Source organism: Lathyrus oleraceus, chromosome 6 (assembly GCF_024323335.1).
Source record: "Lathyrus oleraceus cultivar Zhongwan6 chromosome 6, CAAS_Psat_ZW6_1.0, whole genome shotgun sequence".
Taxonomy (NCBI): Eukaryota; Viridiplantae; Streptophyta; class Magnoliopsida; order Fabales; family Fabaceae; genus Lathyrus; species Lathyrus oleraceus.
In genome coordinates, this window is record NC_066584.1 from 130,115,064 (window position 1) to 130,130,340 (window position 15,277).

Consider the following 15,277-nt stretch of genomic DNA (forward strand, 5'->3'; position numbering starts at 1 on the left):
GATTTGGTTCCTTCCACGGATTACTCCCTTCGGTACGTAGTTTCCCCTTGAAATTTTGGTATGTTGGCATAAATTTTCTTACTCCCAAAGACGATGTTGTCTAATCTAATGGCCAAGATTTCGTGATCTTAAACATTATTGAACCTAAAAATTTGTTTACTTCCCTCTTTGGAGGGATCACCGCCTCCTCTATCTCTCCATATTCCTTGAATATGAAATACATCTCTTTTTCTCCAAAGTTGTTAGAGATCTATTCCTTGAATATGAAATACATCTTTTTTTCTCCAAAGTTGTTAGAGATCTCTGTGAAGTAAAATGAAGTGATTTTATTGAACTCGTGCGCTCTTCTACTACTCTCATTTGACGCGCCTCATTCGATCTTGCTTTCGGCTTTAAGTTTTCGATCATATTTAATTATCGTTGTCCACTCGCCCACCCCTCTTGACTTCATAATCTTAACCTTATAACTCATCTTGTAACTTCACATAACAACTCTTAATGTTCTCTGTGTCACAAATCAAAGTTCTTAATGTATTCAAGACAACTATTATCACATAACAAGTATTTTTAGAAAATAACCATCAAAATACTCTAAAGTTGTAGCTTTGTGAAATTAGATATGATAAATAATAATAATAAATAGTGTATAAACACAAAACAAGTATTTTTAGAAAATAACCATCAAAATATTCTAAAGTAGTAGCTTTGTGAAATTAGATATAGTAAATAATAATAATATATATTACTATACATTTGATATTTTAAAATAGAAAATCATATGATATAAACAAAGCATCCCCAATCTCGAATCTTAATACGGGACCTAGGGAGTTGTAAACTTGTAAATCAATATTTTAAAATAGAAAATCATAATTTAGTCTCGAATTCTAAAAAATACTACGTATACATTTTCGACAAGGACAAGCTTCATACACATAGATACATAGTACTATGCTTCACAATCGGTTCCTCTTTCACGAACAAACACAGGTAGACCAAAAGCAAAAGTGGCAGTAAGACCAGGAGAGAATCTAGGATTATCACAACCCAACGTTGTTGTTGTTGATGATGTTTCCTCCAACTCAAAACGAAACTTTCTAAGCAAAGAAATTGCCACACTTTTAAGTTCCATCAAAGCCATTTCTTTACCAATACAAACCCTCAACCCAGCTTGAAAAATAGGATACTTGAACTGATTTGTAGGTTGAAACACACCATCTTTCAACCACCTTTGAGGCTTAAACTCCAAACAATCTTCACCCCATAATTCCTCCAACCTACCCATTGCATAAGGATGATAAGTAACCCTAGTTCCACTTTTCACTCTCGTACCGTCTGGTAAAACATCATCCACCAAACAAAACTTTGAGTCAAATTGAATCGGTGGATAAAGTCTCATACTCTCATATGCTGCAGCTTGTAAATAATGTAACTTGCTAAGTTGCTCGAAATTCGTTACTCCAAAGTTGTTTCCTACTCCTATTACTCGTTCAGCTTCTGACAAAATCTCTGACTCGACTTCACGGTTTTTCGCTAATAACCAAAAGAAACTTGTGAGCGATGACGCTACGGTGTCACGACCGGCTAATAAGAAACTTATGACTATGTCTCTGAGAAACATGTCGTCGTGAATTGTTGTACTCATGAATCTTGATAACAAATCTTGATGATTGGAAAAACCCATTTTTCTTTTTTGGTTTATAACAACTTTGGCTAACATGTTAATGATATTGATGCTTTTTTTCAACTCTTTCTCACTACCCATGTTGAAGAATCTTTTGATTTTCCATATTAGTGGAGACACAACCATGGCTCTTTCTGCCGATAGTTTTGATGCTAGATCGAAAGAAAGAGCGAAATCCGACATGGGTAGTGATTTTTCTAAACACATAGGGTCTAAACCGAAGGAAAATCTACAGATACTATCGAAAGAGAATCTCTTGAAAACGTCTTGCAAATCCAAAGCTACCTCGTTTTGGTTTTTGAGTAGAGGGATGAGACGGTGATGGATTTCGTTGTTGACAACTTCAAAAGCAAAGGATCTTATGGAGTTTTTGTTGAGTTCTAAGCTTGCCATCTTCTTTTGAAACTTCCATAGTTCACCATCCACGTTGAAGATGCCACGGCCAAGAAAATCACCAAGGATTGATGAGAAAGGTTTTCCTTTTGGGTAGTTTTCGAAGTTTGTTTTGAGTATGTACTCAAGGTTTTCACAATTTGCGGTTATTGTGTTTCTTAACACATGTATGTGAATGGTTTTTGTTGGTGATTTTTGTAGGAGATGAGAATACCAATCACAAAGATTGTTGAAATCTTTTGACCAACTTGATGTTAGATAAGCTTGGCAAATTTCACAACTACAAAAGAGACTAGTACTAAAGAGTTTGTGGAAACATGATGTGAGATATGGGAAAATACTAGTGAAAAAAATGATTAGGATTGAAGTAATGATCAAGGAGGTGATGAGTGAAAAAACTAGAGAATTATTGGTGGATAAAGGTTCAAGTTGATCCATTGATGGAAAATTAAAGATAAAGAAGAGAAGAGAAAAACTACTATAGTAAATGGATATGGATTACAAATATATATGAAGTGGAGTAGGGAGGGAGAGAGAGATATATGCATTTAGGGTCGGTCTAGAAGGAAACAAGACAAAGTGGGGGGCATTTTGGATATATACACATTAATATTCGTGTAATTGATTAGATGGTTTTTACATAAATAGCACACTCAATATAGTATTAATCAATTAATTTTGAAAAAAAAAGTAACATATTGATAAAAAAAAATTTACTTTATATTCTTGTTTACATATCACTATTTTTTTTCCCATATCAATATAATTAAGATTAATATTTCATTTTTTTATAATCCTATTGAAGTGTATATCTTATATGGAATGAACATCTCTACTTCTCTAATTGATACTACTTGTAATATTTTTTAAAATTAATATAATTCAATTTGCATTTAAGACAATATCCATTTGGAATTCATATTTATTTATTCTCTATGGGACAAAAATTAACTCGTATATCAATAATTACGGAAAACAATTAGCTATAAAAACTAGTAAAGAAAAGTGAAAATCTCTCACAACTTTGTCACTAAGTTAAGTGATAGATTTAAAAAGTTTTACATTTAGGATGTGTATTTGTTAGAAGAGATTTTTAAAAGTAATTTTTTTATTAGGGGTCTTTATGATAGAGAATTTTTCTTGCAAAGAAGGAGATGGAAAAATAAAATCCCCTCCGAGACACTTCAGGGATAGAAGCAAAGAATACATCTTTTATCTTGCAGGATCTTCGTCTGAATTATTTATTTCAATAAATTTAATTAAATATATAATTTTTTGGTTTTTTTCCTTTTCTTTTATATCTTATCTTTAAAAAGAATAAAAATGTGTGTGTGTGAGAGAGAGAGAGAGAGAGAGAGAGAGAGAGAGAGAGAGAGAGAGAGAGAGAGAGAGAGAGAGAGAGAGAGAGAGAGAGAGAGAGAGAGAGAGAGAGAGAGAGAGAGAGAGAGAGAGAGAGAGAGAGAGAGAGAGAGAGAGAGAGAGAGAGAGAGAGAGAGAGAGCTAAAAAACCGAAGTGTTCCTTTCTTTTATATATTTTGTTGCTGTGGAGAAGTATTTTAATTTATAGTTTTTTAGACATACTATTGTTGTTGCACAGGGTGATAAAGATGAACAATGAACAAGAGAGAGAGAGAAGAGAGAATAATAACAAACTTCCACTACTCTTAAAATGGTTACAAAATGGGTGCACACACACTACTACAGACTGCAAAAAGGAATTAAAGATACAATTTGTTCACACCACTCACTTGCTTAAATACAAGTGGGACTTAATGAGAAATACTAAAATACCTTCTAACAAACTTTATGTACAAGTTTTTGAAAATATGAATTAATTCTAATATCATCCCTTAATTCATATTCATCTTAACCAAAACTAACAACACCAATTTCATCCCTCAAGCGGAGAAATTGATCAGTCTTGATCGCCTTCGTTAGAACATTTGCCAGCTACTTCTAAATGCTACAATGCACAACTTCTAGCACTCCATTCTGAACCTAATTTCTCAGAAAGTGATACTTAGTCCATTATGCTTGCTTCTCCCATGTAGCACTGGTTCTTGGCAAGATTGATTGCAGACTTGTTATCAATCATCAACTTTAGAGGCTTGTTTACTTTGATCTTCAGACCCTGCAGTAAATTTAGAAGCCATACAGCTTCACATGCAGTCACAACACCTGCAATATATTCTGCTTCACATGTTGACAAAGGAACAATTGGTTGCTTCTTGGAACACGAAGAAATAGGACTTTCCGGAAACTTAAACAAGTACCCAGAAGTACTTCTTATGTCAACTTTATCTCCATGCCAATCAAATCTAAGTAACTCAGAAGTTCTAAGTCAGTTTCAGCACTAGAATGGAACAAAACTCTATACTTCAGAGTTCCCTTTATATACCTCATTATTCTGACAGCAACTTGGCAATGAGACCACTTCGATTTACTCATAAACCTACTCATCATTCCAACTACATAGCAAATATCTGGTCTGGTATTACACAAATACCTCAAAGATCCTACCAACTACTTGAACGTTATCACATCCACATCATCACCATCTGAATCAGAATCCAATTTCTGATTTGTATCAACAGGTGTGATAGGAACTTTACAAATTTAGCAGCTCAAATTTCTTCAGAAGCTCAAGATCATATGTCAGTTGATGTAAAATTATGCCTTTCTCAGAGTACATAATCTCCACCCCTAGAAAAAAAACTATATTTCCTAGATCAGTCATCTCAAACTCATTCATCGGCTTCTTCTTGAACTTAGTTATCTCATGTTCACAACTTTCTATTATTAATATGTCATCAACATACAGATACACCATAATCATATTTCCTTCAGAAGTATGTTGAACATAGACACCATGCTCCATCTCACATTTCTGAAATCCCTGCTTCTTGAAAAATGAATCAATTTTCAAATTCCAAGCTCTAGGGGCTTGCTTCAGTCCATACAAGGCTTTGTGTAACTTGTACACCATCCCTTCCTGATTCTTTTTCTCAAATCCAGGAGGTTGTAACACATAAACCTCTTCTTCTAATTGATTGTTTAGAAATGAAGATTTCACGTCTAAATGCATTAAAGGCCAATTCCTGTTAGCAACTACTGCAATCACCAGTTTGATTATTTCATGTCTTGCTACAGACACAAACACTTCAAAGTAATCTAACCCAAGTTTCTGCAGAAAACCTCTCACAACTAATCTTGCTTTGTGTTTGCCAATTGATCCATATGGATTTAGCTTCACCTTATAAACCCATCTCACGTTGATAGCTTTCTTATTCTTTGGAAGTTCTGTCAGCTTCCGAGTCTTGTTTCTCTTTATATCATCAAGTTCTTCTTTCATGTCCTTCAGCCAGACTTTCTGCTTGAGAGCTTCTTTCGTACTCACGGGTTCATAGTCTACTAATATGGAACATTGAATAACTTCCCATTCAGAATCTACTTCAGTATCTTGTAGCATGTCAAACTCTGAAAACCTTCTCGGAATGTTTATGATTCTTTGTGGCCTCTAAACTTGTTCATAACCTTTTTATTCTAGAACATTATCATATGTTGGAACTCCAGAAGTACCGACTTCAGAAGCACGACCACCTTCAGAATCTGGAATATTCCTAGAATCTAGACTACCACTAGAATATGAATCACCATTAGAATCTGGATCACCAGAATCTGAATCTGAATCAGATTCTTCCTCATAATCAATCTCACCTTCTAATCTGACTCACTCTCAGAATCATTTTCAGGCTCTGAATCATCTTCAGAATCAAAATCAATATTTCCAGAAGTTAACTATGCACCGGAGTTGGATTGAGACTTGCTCCAATCCCATACTTTTGACTCTTTCACAACATTATTTATGTTGATTTCAACCTTATTAGTGAATGGGCGATAAATCTTATAAGCACATGTATTGTGATATCCCACCAGTAACATCACCTTGCTTTTATCATCCAACTTCTTTCTAGTAGCATTTGGAACATGTTTATAACAAACAGAACAAATACTTTGAAATGACTCACACTTTGCTTATCTCCAGTTCACCTCTCAAAAGGAATAATTTCCTTCAGCTTCTTGGTTGGACACTTGTTTATCACATATGTTATAGTCACAACAACTTCTCCCCACAAAGTGTTAGGAAGCTTCTTCTCCTTTAGCCTGCTCATTCCCATATCAAGCAAAGTTCGGTTTCTCCTTTCAGGAAGACCATTGTGTTGAGGAGTATATGGAGCAGTCACTTCATGCTCAATTCCATTCTGCTCACAGATATTCTTGAACTATGTAAAGTTATACTCACCTCCACCATCAGTTCTGAGAATCTTCAAAGTCTGACCACTCTGTTTCTTAGCCTTGATTTTGAATTTCTTAAATTCAGCAAACACCTCGTGTTTGAACTTTATAAGGGATACCCATGTCATTCTTATGAACTCATCCATAAATGACACATAGTATTTATTCCCTCCCATTGAAGGTTCTATAAATGGTCCACACACATCAGAATGCACTACTGTCAAAGCATGTTTTGCTCTTGGAGCTACTTTTGATGTAAATGGCAGTCTTGGTTGCTTCCCTCTCCTACACACATTGCATGACTTTTCTGGTTTCTTTATTGTAGGAATTCCACGTACCCGTTTCTTTGAATTCAGATGCCCTAAGCTTTTGAAGTTCAAATGACCAAATCTTTTGTTCCACAACTCACTTTCTTTCACAATACTTGTTGCGCTAAGGCATTCAGAGTCTGCAATTTTAACATTCACCTTGAATGTTTTATTCCTTCCCTGTTCTGACTCTATAATTAGCTTCTGATTACAGTTATACAACTTCAAAAGATTGTCCTTCATGGTAACTGAGAATCCCTTTTCAATTAATTGACCTACACTCATCAAATTGCTCTTTATGCCAGGAACATAACAAACGTTCTGAACTAACGAAGATTTTCCATTATTCATAATCACTCTAACGTTCCACATTCCTTCAGTATTTAGATACTTATCATCAACACATCTGATCTTGGTCCTCTTCCCAGAGTCAAAATCAACCAGTCATTTCTTATTTCCAGTAAGATGGTTTGAACAACCAAGGTCCATATACCACCAATCTTCTAGAGACACGCTATCAGAATCAGAAGCCATTAATAGCACACGTTCATCATCAAAACTTCTGGATATATTCACTTCTTCTGATTTCTTCTCCTTGTTTGATCAACAATCTGCAGCGAAGTGGCTAAACTTTTTACAACAGTAACATTAAACTTTTCTCTTGTCATACTTCTCCTTTCCCTTCTGACTCCCAGATGTTGAGGTTTCTGACTTTTGAGATCTACCATATCTTTTCTTGGCTTCTGACCAAGACTGCTTCTAATCTTTCTTGCCAAAAGAAGCTTTCAGAGCCCGTTTTACCTCTCTCTCAGAGGTTTTCTTAGTTCAACGCAACTCTTACGCCTCTAGACTTCTTTGCAACTCTTATATTCTCATGGCGCTCAGATCCTTAGAATGTTTAATTGCTACAACGATGTAATCAAACTGAGGAGTAAGAGACCTAAGTATATTCTCAATGATACTTTCTTCTAAAAGAGTTTCTCCATACGACTTCATCTCATTTGTGATCAAAATCACTCTGGAGATGTAGTCATGTACCTTTTCATTGTTCTTCATGTTGATATTCTCATACTGCTTACGTAGAGACTAAAGCTCCACCTTCTTCACTGATGCATCACCGTCGTAGCACCGCACCAGTGTGTCCAACGCAGCCTTCGCCGTCGTCGAATTAGCGATTTTCTCAAACACGTTCACATCCACACACTGACTGATGTAGAACAACGTCTTTTGATCCTTCTTCCTCAGATCACATTGGGCATTTCTCTGAGCATCCCTTGCATTTTCTAGAAGTGCATCCTGAATGTAATTGTCTTTGATGAGATCGAGAACATCTTGAGCTCCAAACAACACACGCATCTGAATCATCCAACTATTGTAATTCTTGCCATCGAACACTGGAAGCTTGGTGCTCAAATTATTTTTGTTCATCTTCAACCTTGTACAATACACTCAAATCTCCCTTAAACACAATGTTTCTCAATCCCGCATAATCAAGATATGTGATTCTGTTACTATTTTGATCAGAAATTTAACACGAATTCTCCAAACAGAAATCAATCACACAACGCCTCACCGTTTCACTCGTGTTCCCGTGGTGTTTCCCTGTGGATCTGAACGGGAGCTCTGATACCAATTGTTGGTACACAAGGTGATAAAGATAAATAATGAACAAGAAAGAGAAGAGAGAATAATAACAAACTTCCACTACTCTTAAAATGGTTAGAAAATTGGTGCGCACACACACTACTGCAAACTACAAAAAGGAATTAAAGATACAATCTGTTTACACCACTCACTTGCTTAAATACAAATAGGACTTTATAAAAAATACTAAACTATCATTTAACAAACTCTATCTATAAAATTTTAAAAATATGAATTAATTCTAATAACTATTACTTAAGAAGAAGTGTTATAATTTACTTTGTTGAATTTTATAACTTTCTAGATATATTATCACTTATGAAGAAATATTATTAGTACATGTCTCACTACTGTTTTTTTAGTATAAAAAAAATGTAAAATATTAGTGTTTGTTTTTATTTTGATGGAAAATTTAGATTTAAAAAGTTAAATGCTAATAGATATTTGTAAGATTTAGAGGAAATATGGATGGTGATAAAAACTCTTTTGTTATGGGGATCGCGAATGGGGCAGAAAATAAACTTGATGGCGGGAACTAGGTCAGAGAAGTGTCCTACCCGCCCCACCCTTACCCCATCCCATTGATATCCTTATTGATACTTTTATAATTTTTTTCTCTAATTTAAATATTTAGTATAAGTAATGAATATTTTACAGAAAAAGCTTATAGTTGAAAACTGATATGTAACTAATTGAATGAATGTTTGGTAAAATCGACATCAAATTAGTTAGTAACAAATTTATTTTTCTTCAAATAGATATATAAATATGAATTACATGAAAAACACAATTTATATATTAAATTTGGCACTATATCTACGTTATTAATGTTGAGTTCAAAAGTGAGTAGGGCTTGCTTACGCACCAAACTTATAGGCCTAAAACAAGATTTGAAATGAAACCTTAAAAGTTAACAAGACCTTTTTTAAGCCTAATTAATACATATATATATATATATATATATATATATATATATATATATATATATATATATATATATATATGATATTTTTTTTAAAAAGTTGATTTATAAATATCAAAACTTGTTAATATTAATACATTATAAATAAATATTAAAGATTAAATTTTAAACAAACAATTTACATATATTAATTCAATTAATACATGTCAGTTAAATAAATTATGATAAAAATAACATTGAATTAGTTAGTAACAAATTGATTTTTCTATATTATTGGCCTACTCTTAAAATTTTTGTCAATGTTGAGTTCATGTATGAAGAGGGCCTACACACCAAATTTATTGGCCTAAAACAAGAATTGAAATGAGACATGTTAAAAATTAACAACAACAAAATAATAGATCTTTTTAAGTATAACTAATATTTATAATTATTATTTTTTAAATTATTGATTTATAACAATTTGATCAATATGAATAAATGGTGTTGCAAGGGTTGAGTTTTAGATCAGCTGCTTACATTCGATTAATATATATCATTTGAACTACTCCATCAATCATAATATAATATTAGAGAATGTAAAAATAAATATTAAATATATTAACAAGATTGATTAAATTTGTAATAAATCAATATTAAAGTAAAATTAATGAGTAAAATTTATATTATTTGACCTAAATTAGTTAATACTAATTAAATTAAAATTGAAAATTTAACATCTAAAAATATTTGAAGGCCAAGACAGATCTCTCTTGCCGCTTCTTTGGGGACCTTGAGTACAAGTGATTGATCTGATGTTCATTATAAACGGATAAAATGAATTTGTAAGATATAAGATTCATTATATTTAATTCTTTAAAGTTTTAGAAGAGATACAATATTTTTCTCTCTAATAATTTTAGAGTATTTGATCTAGTAAAACTAATTAGTCTATGGGATTTGCCGGTATCAATTTTTATATAATGTTGTTCTCAAATTGTCATTTGATAATTGACATGATTTTTAAATCTATTTTGGAGTTTTCACATATTTTTTAAGTTTTGATTGTCTTCTTTACCTTTTTATAATATGTTTTCTAATAAATACGATCAGAGCCTTGATTCAATTAGGTGGGAGATAAATCCTATGTAAGATCTTATTAAAGGACGGGGAAGAATCATGTTTGTGGAAATATTATTAGATTTAAATGGAAGTGATTAATTCTCCCCTCAATTATAATTGAGTAAAATATTAAATTTATAATATAAATGATTCATAACAATGTACTCAGATGGAGCGTGGCTCTTGTCGTCTTTAGATCATTTATCTTTTGTTGCTATGACATCCACAAACTTTCCAACATTATATTTTTTGCTAAATTATAACTTTTAACAATTTGGTTTATTGCAAATTATTTATGATTTACAATTTTAATGTTCTAAATTTTGCTTTATTTTACCACTTAACTCTCGTTTAATCTTATTTTTAATATTTATATGATCCAATGAAATATCCAAAATGAGTTTACCTATATAATAATTTAAATTATATTTTTTTTAAAGTTTGGAGGCTAAAACACAATTTGTTCATTATAATACTTATCAATAAATATATTATTAATGTCAAAAATAAAAATTCAATTTTGATTTCTTTATCAATATATGGCCTTCATTTAAAAGAATGCAAACTTTTTATTTTATTATCATATGTTTGGAAGGAAAATTGATATATTTTTATTATTTAGCGATATGTAACTTATATTATTTTTGTGTCTTTAAAGACTCACAAAAGTATGTTTCTCCTCTTTTCATTTTTTTTATACCAATAACCGATGATAATTTTATTTTTTAATAATATGTAACTTAATTTTTTTTAGTCTTTGAAATCCCACCATAGTTTATATTTAATAATTTATTAGATTTTGTAACTGATACAATATTTAAAATTATACATGTTATTATTTTTAAATGTAAAATTGTAAGAGAATGATTAAAATTATTTGAAGTTAAATAAAAAATTAGTTTCATAAGTCTAACAAAATAAATAATATATATATATATATATATATATATATATATATATATATATATATATATATATATATATATATATATATATATTTATATATATATATTATATATATATATATATATATATATATATATATATATATATATATATATATATGAAAGTATAGTTAAGTGTTTTTTTAAATAGTTTAGAGAAGACAAATTATTGTTTTCTTAAATTGTACATATAAAAAAGTTTTAAAATATTATAAAGAAATAACAGATGATCGGGCAACAAATTATGTTCTTATTTTTTTAAGACAAAATCAATTTTTTTTTAAATTAAATTTATTGTTATGTGAGACACAACATTGCTATGCATTAATCTTTGCACTATCTTTAAAAGATTTACTGTTTTTTGTGTTAGAAAAAACTAAAAGTATCAATGATAAATGATATGAAAATATGTTGGTTCTCAAAATACGTTTCTTATACTTGTCCACGACCAACATATGTCATCGATAAAGTATCAAATCATCCTTAAATACCGATTTACGATGGTGATGATGTTTTTCCTGTTTGCCATAAAATGTGCTTTGATATATTTGGAGAACACGCCATTTATTATAAAGAATTTTCAGGATTTAAATTCTGATATAACTTTGTTAGAAATGTCTTATTTAATATATTTCGACGTGCTTGAGTATCTAGAAAGAAAAAGATTTTGTGAATTTTTTGATTAGTTTATAAAATAAGATATTGATATTTAAACCAACAAATATTATACACGTGGATAGAATATATATATATATATATATATATATATATATATATATATATATATATATATAATTGAATGGAATTTTTTCACTGATAAGGATCGTAGATAAGAGATTTTAGAAATTAAATTAACTTTAAGTTGAAACGTCATAAAATTGCATGATGATGTTATCTATCAAACATGAGTTTTGCAAATGAGATGTTTTCTTGGTTATCAAGAGGAGTATAATAATTGAATAATTTTTTATGAACTCAACAATAAACTTTACAGTACTATTTCAAATATTATATAATAAAAAAAAAACTCTAGTATGGTGGTGCATATCGTTAGACCATTTTCAAAGGTGGTACGAAGAAGAGTTAAAAAGTGAGTTATTAAAATATCTTGGCGCAGAAAGAAAGAGTAGTAGTTTAGTGGTAGACAAGCGTAACGAAGAAAGGTGATTAAAGAAAGTGAAGTTAGAGGACACGATTAACTCGTGTGCTCACTACGAAACAAATTGTCCATATGTTTCGTACTCTTTGTGTCTGTTGGCACAGATTATTTTCACGTGCTTTATTTTTTAACTCACCGCACCATTTCTCTGACATATACTTTTGCTCACTCATTACATCACAACAAAGATTCCTTTTTTTTTTCTTTTTTTTTCTAATTTTTTTGGGCGTGGAGCTTTTTAAGTTTGATACTATTGTAAATTGTACTATTTGTCATAATATATTAAAAACTTTAAGGAGAGTGTGACATCTCTTGCCTATGAGGTCATGACTCATCTTCGGTGCATAAGGTAGGGTAGGGTGGGCTCACTTTTAAAGTGAGACCTATTATTTATTTTTAAAAAGGAAAAAGAAAAACAATACAACTAAACAAAAGTTTTAGAGAAAAAGCACATTATTGTGAGAGAAAGAGAAAATTGATTTCAAATAATAGATGGACGTAATAAATTTTATTAGTTTGAATGGGAAGAATCGATCCAATCATTATAACCATGGAAATTCTGAATGGGAAGAATCGATCCAATCATCTTCTTCAGAGGCAAAGAAAGAGAATCTCCAAGGACATATGGACTATAGCCGAGTGGGAACTCAACAGATATCCAAGAATTTTCATTGCCATTGTATTTTCCATTTTTTCGCAACTACCTATTTAAGGAATCTCTTCCTTTTGCAAATCACACATTTACGGGTCCCTCATCAATAAAAAGTGCTTTCATCAAACGTGCTCAATATTTGTACTATTTCTGCTTGTTTGCAAAAGTGTGAATTTATCTGTTAATAAATAATGCTTTGAAAACTTTAGGGAATAACAATAAAAGTATTTAAAGAGAACATGAAGTTACTTTTTTTTCAAAAGGGTATGAAGGATAAACACAGTTTTTGAACGACGTATTCGGTACACGAGGATGTCATGAAAACCTTAAGAGTTTTTAGACTCAAGTTGAACCAGAGGTCCCTAGGATAAGCAACAGTTAGTCTATTGGTTCCAATCCAGCTTAGACGCTCTAAAAGATCCAGATATCTCCAGATTATTATCATAGTAGCTGAAAAGACCATGATGTCGAGAAGTTAGATCTTTACCCAAAAACCTAAACCAAATCCCGATTATACTTGGAAACCCCAAAAAAGAGAATACTCGAGCATGCCTCGACCTTTGCATACATAATCATTGCATATCATTGCATCATGAAATACATAACATATACCATCAAGGTGGAGCATTGTGTCAGGCAAAACCAAGCATGCATGACTGCATGAAAGTCTTTCTCGAAAGCATAAACGAATTCTCCATTAAGACATTCTTCTTCCCCAACTGATAACATTATCATGAAACTCTTGAGCATTATTTCCAGCAGGGTTCCCAAAATATCTCCTTTTCATTTCCTTTTGCAAGTACTTTGTGACCTTTCGTTAGCGGTTTACCTTTTGTAAGTCTCTTTCCCCATACCTTTTGCACGAGAAGTCTCCTTTTTCAGCTTACCTTTTGTAAGTCTTTTTTCCTGCCTTTTACATAGGATGTGTCCCTCAGCGGTTGCCTTTCGTAAGTACCTTCTGCCTTTTGCAAATAAAATACCTCATATTTCTTATTTACCTTTTGTGAGTTCCCCTTTTTTGCCTTTTGCATAAGGGCCGACATCCCCCGCTGCTTACCTTTCATAAGTCCCTTCAGCCTTTTGCTCGAGGATTTCTATACCCTTTACTTACCTTTTGTTAGTCGTTGTCTCACCTTCCTTTTGTATAGGAAATCTTCTCTTGCTAATGAGTCATTACTACCTTTCACATGAGAAATCCATTCCGGCTTTCTTCTTAATCTTTTGTTAAGAAGTTCTTACTACCTTTTGTATGAGAATCCCCAGCAGACCTTGTGTCGAAAACCTCTCATTACCTTTTGTATGAGAATCTCCCTCTTATTCATATCCTTTAACTTTTTAATGAGGAGTTCTCATCACCTTTTGTATGAGAAATCTACCCATATTTATTCTTAACCTTTTGTTAGGAAGTTTCCCCCATTCTCTGGATAAGGAGTTTTTTCCCCTTTTGTACGAGAAAACCATATCCCTAGCGAGGTCGTCCCTCACCATCATCTTTCTTCTTGACCTTTTGTTAAGGAGTTCTCAATTTCTTTCGCCTGAGAAAACGCGTTCACCTTCGTGTGCCTTCTTAACCTTTTTCTAAGATTTTGTCATATGCCTCGTGCATAAGGAAATATTATACCTTCACTTGCCTTATGCAAGTCTTCTCTACCTTTGGTAGTAGGAAGTTTAACCATTTCACAATCGAATCACTTGCCTTTTGCAAGACATGTCTCTTCCTTCTACACAAGGTTTTAATTGTATTTCTATCTCCTATGTTACTTGCCTTTTGCAAGTATCTCTTACCTTCGTGGGATCCTACGGGAATATTACGATCTTTCAAGGATCTCTTACCTTTGTGGGATCTTGCCGAAACTTGTTAGTGGAGGCAGAAAAGAGAAAAAGGAAGGGAAAGACAAGAATAAAAATCCATCATACGCTGCATACATAACATATTTCATACCTCATGCACAACATAATATCTCCATCAAAGTTGTCTTATATTCCCTAACAAATGACCATACACAAAAGTCTATCTTTCATTCTATAACTACAATCCACTTACAATTCATCCAGTTCCTCCTTAACGGTAGGACCTTAAAACATCTTGTGATTGTATATATTGTTTGGGCATTTTTGTTCTATTTGTGGTCTTAGGGCCTTAAAACATCTAATAACAACAAAAAACCTAAAAA

General features: G+C 32.0%; 1 protein-coding gene across 1 annotated transcript; it reads right to left on the reverse strand.

Annotated features, from left to right (window-relative positions):
* Positions 1-828: 828 nt before the first annotated feature.
* Positions 829-2,601, reverse strand: LOC127095952 (cytochrome P450 94C1). Its single transcript, XM_051034590.1, has one exon. It carries the CDS (start codon positions 2,513-2,515, stop codon positions 950-952), a length of 1,566 nt encoding a protein of 521 aa, XP_050890547.1. The 5' UTR covers positions 2,516-2,601; the 3' UTR covers positions 829-949.
* Positions 2,602-15,277: the final 12,676 nt, after the last annotated feature.

Excerpts from the sequence above, each read along its gene's own strand:
- LOC127095952 (XM_051034590.1), bottom strand. The coding sequence starts at position 2,515 with ATGGATCAACTTGAACCTTTATCCACCAATAATTCTCTAGTTTTTTCA.